The 3,421-nt window shown below is 35.8% G+C and overlaps 1 protein-coding gene across 1 annotated transcript; it reads left to right on the top strand.

Moving 5' to 3' along the window:
* Positions 1-1,028: 1,028 nt before the first annotated feature.
* On the top strand, positions 1,029-2,648 carry LOC138900053 (uncharacterized). Its single transcript, XM_070186757.1, has 4 exons — positions 1,029-1,148; positions 1,386-1,659; positions 1,846-1,994; positions 2,151-2,648. The coding sequence occupies exons 1-4, from the start codon at positions 1,029-1,031 to the stop codon at positions 2,646-2,648; spliced, it is 1,041 nt and encodes a 346-aa protein (XP_070042858.1).
* Positions 2,649-3,421: the final 773 nt, after the last annotated feature.

Raw genomic sequence — 3,421 nt, 5'->3', positions numbered from 1 at the left:
AGATTGCAGGCTTTTTGCAAGGAGAGGTCGAACATTTACTGAAGCAAGATTATCTTACTGATCTATTCAATGAGAAAGAGAGACAATCATACATGAATAACATATAAAAACTCCCAAAGCCTCCATCACCAAAGAGAACAGTCAACGTCATAACCGAAGGAGATAAAGTAAATGGAGTAACATACACAGCCGCGAAAAAAATATCAAAAGTTACTGTCACTCACGGAAAGCGAGTTTGCCAAGTCTTGTATGGTGACAGTATAATGTTTGACAATGAAGACGCGGACGACTTGATGATTCCTCACAACGATGCACTAGTAATATCTTTACTTATACATGATACTAATATAAAATGAGTTTTAATTGACCCAGGTAGCTTAGTAAACATCATTTTACTAAGGGTGGTAAATGAAATGCAAGCTAATGACAAGGTCATACCAAAGGCACGGTCTTTGTCTGGATTTGATAATTCAAGCATTGTTACAAAATGGGAATTTGTACTAGCCATGTTTGCAGAAGGAGTCATCAAAGATACAAAGTTCCAAGTAATAGACGCGGACATGGCCTATAATATAATCTTGGGAAGACCGTGGATTCATGATATGGATGTTGTCCCGTCCATGTTGCATCAAGTTATCAAATTCCCATCGCATTGGGGAATCCGACAAATTCGTCGAAATCAACAGGCTTCATAAAGTATTAATTCGGTGGTGATTGCAAACACAACAACCAACGATGCAGATACAAAATAGCAATTAAAGAATCCAGTTGAGGACACTATTGTTCATACCTCAACTGAAAACACACAAAGGCAGACTGATGTCGATTCAAGACCTGATGTGATTCAAGATCCAAAGGGAAATGAGAATATTAAAACAACCACGGAGGAGCTCGAAATTGTAATATTATTTGTCCACTGGCCAGACATAAAAGTTTACATCGGAGAAAATTTGAGCCTAGAAATGAAAGGTAAGTTAATTGAATTTTTACGTGCTAACGCAGATTGCTTTGCATGGTCGCATTCAGATATGACAGTTATACCACCAGAGGTGATGACTCATAAGCTAAATGAGGATCCATTACACCTGCATGTCAAGCAAAAGAAAAGGAAGCAAGGGGCCTTCAAAAATCAAGTGATCCAAGATGAGGTACAAAAACTTTTGAAAATTGGTTCAATACGAGAGCTAAAGTACCCTGACTGGTTAGCTAATACTGTTGTGGTTCCAAAAAAGAATGGAAAATGGTGAGTCTGTGTAGATTATACTGATTTAAATAAGGCTTGTCCTAAAGATTCATTTCCTTTATCGCATATAGATCAATTAATTGATTCTACCGCAAGTCATGAGCTTTTAAGTTTTTTAGATGCATATTCTGGTTATAACCAGCTAAAAATAGACCCTCTAGATGAGAAAAACACTTCGTTTATCATAGACATGGGGACTTACTGCTATATAGTCATGCCATTTGGTTTGAAAAATGTTGGAGCCACATATCAGAGATTGGTGACCAAAATATTTCAAGAACACCTGGGAAAAATTATGGAAGTCTACATGGATGATATGTTGGTCAAGTCAACACAAGCGGGGCGTGGCTTTGAAATTCTCTACAAGTATAACATGAAGTTAATTCCGGGAAAGTGCGCTTTTGGTGTGACTTCAGGTAAGTTTTTAGGTTTTCTTGTTTCTAACAGGGGTATTGAAGTAAATCCCGCACATATCAAAGCTATTGAGGAAATACCAGATATACTCACGAGCAAAAAATAAGTGCAAAGATTAACAGGCAGAATAACAGCTCTGGGAAGGTTTATATCAAAGTCATCGGAAAAATGCTTTAAATTCTTCTTAGTATTGAAAAAGCAAAATCAATTTGAGTGGACTGACGAGTGTCAACAAGATCTGAAGGACTTAAAGACGTATCTACCAAATCCACATCTGTTAGAAAAACCAAAAGACGGGGAGAGGTTGCTCATTTACCTCGCTGTGTCAGAAGTAGCGGTAAGCGTGGTATTGGTACGTGAAGATAAAGGTAAACAATTTCTAATTTACTATGTTAGTAAGTCTTTAATAGATGCTAAGACATGATATCCTCACCGAGAAAAACTCGCTTTAGCTTTAATTATGGCATCAAGAAAGTTATGACCTTACTTTCAGTGTCATCCTATTTCTGTTATAACTGTTTTTCCACTAAGGAACATATTGCATAAACATGAACTATCAGGTAGGTTAGCTAAATCAGCAACAGAACTCAGTGAATATGATATTATATATCAGCCTAGAACCGCAATAAAATCGCAGGTGTTAACAGATTTTGTAGCAGATTTTAGTCCGAACCTAGTTCCTGAAGCAGAAAAAGAGCTACAAATATTTACCGGAGCTAATCTGGGGACTTGGACCCTATTTACTGACGGTTCTTCAAATGTTAAAGGAGCAGGTTTGGGTATTGTTTTAATCCCACCCTCGGGAGAAATCATAAGACAGGAAATAAAATATTACCCAATTACTAATAATGAGGCAGAGTATGAAGTTGTGATTCCAGGTTTGGAACTCGCACGAGAGCTTGGTATTGAACAAATTGTGATCAAAAGTGACTCGCAGCTGGTAGCCAATCAAATGCAGGGAACTTATGTGGCAAGAGAGACACGAATGTAGCAATACCTCGAAAAGGTACGAGAATTGCTTAGACAATTTCAGATAGGGGTGTTCATGGTTTGGTTTGGATCAGTTTTTCCCTTAAAAAAAAAACCAATTAAGTCGATTTTTCAAATATTAGAACCAAATCGAACCATTTAAGTCGGTTTTTTCTTGATTCGGTTTATGTCGGGTTTTGTCAGTTTTTTCGGTTATTTTGTCATTTTTTCTTAAATCTAAGACAGACACTACCAAACACATATTCTGGCGACTATCAAATTAATTGCCTTTGAGAAATCTATCGTTTACCAAGATATGTTGATGATAATTGAATCAAATAGTGACGAATAATTTAAGGATTCAATTAAAAATAGATTATTTTTAACATGAATTTGATTCTTACACTTAGCAAAAGAAAACTACCAATCAAACTAGAATGTAAAGGCAAAGAACTGTACTAAAAGTACAAACGATTAACATTTACCAAAGAATTTTAGAAACTTTGTACAAAAATATATATAGATATAGGTGTAATAATAAATTTGAAATAACTACTTCTATAGTTGGTGTGGTTCATTTTTCGGCTACTTGTTTATTAAAACCAAAACCAAACCAAATTTGATCAGTTTTTAAAATTCAAAACCAAAACCAAACCAAACCAAACCAAAAAATATCAATTTTTTTTTGGTCGGTTTGATTTGGTTCTATTTTTCGGATTTTTATGGACACCCCAAATTTTAGACATGGAAAGTTGTGCAAATACTCAGGGAGGAAAGTGCAGAAGCAGATGCGTT

This window comes from Nicotiana tomentosiformis, chromosome 10 (genome assembly GCF_000390325.3).
Source record: "Nicotiana tomentosiformis chromosome 10, ASM39032v3, whole genome shotgun sequence".
Classification (NCBI taxonomy): Eukaryota; Viridiplantae; Streptophyta; class Magnoliopsida; order Solanales; family Solanaceae; genus Nicotiana; species Nicotiana tomentosiformis.
The sequence above is the reverse complement of the archived record's forward strand: the minus strand, read 5'-3'. Positions and strand labels throughout refer to the sequence as shown.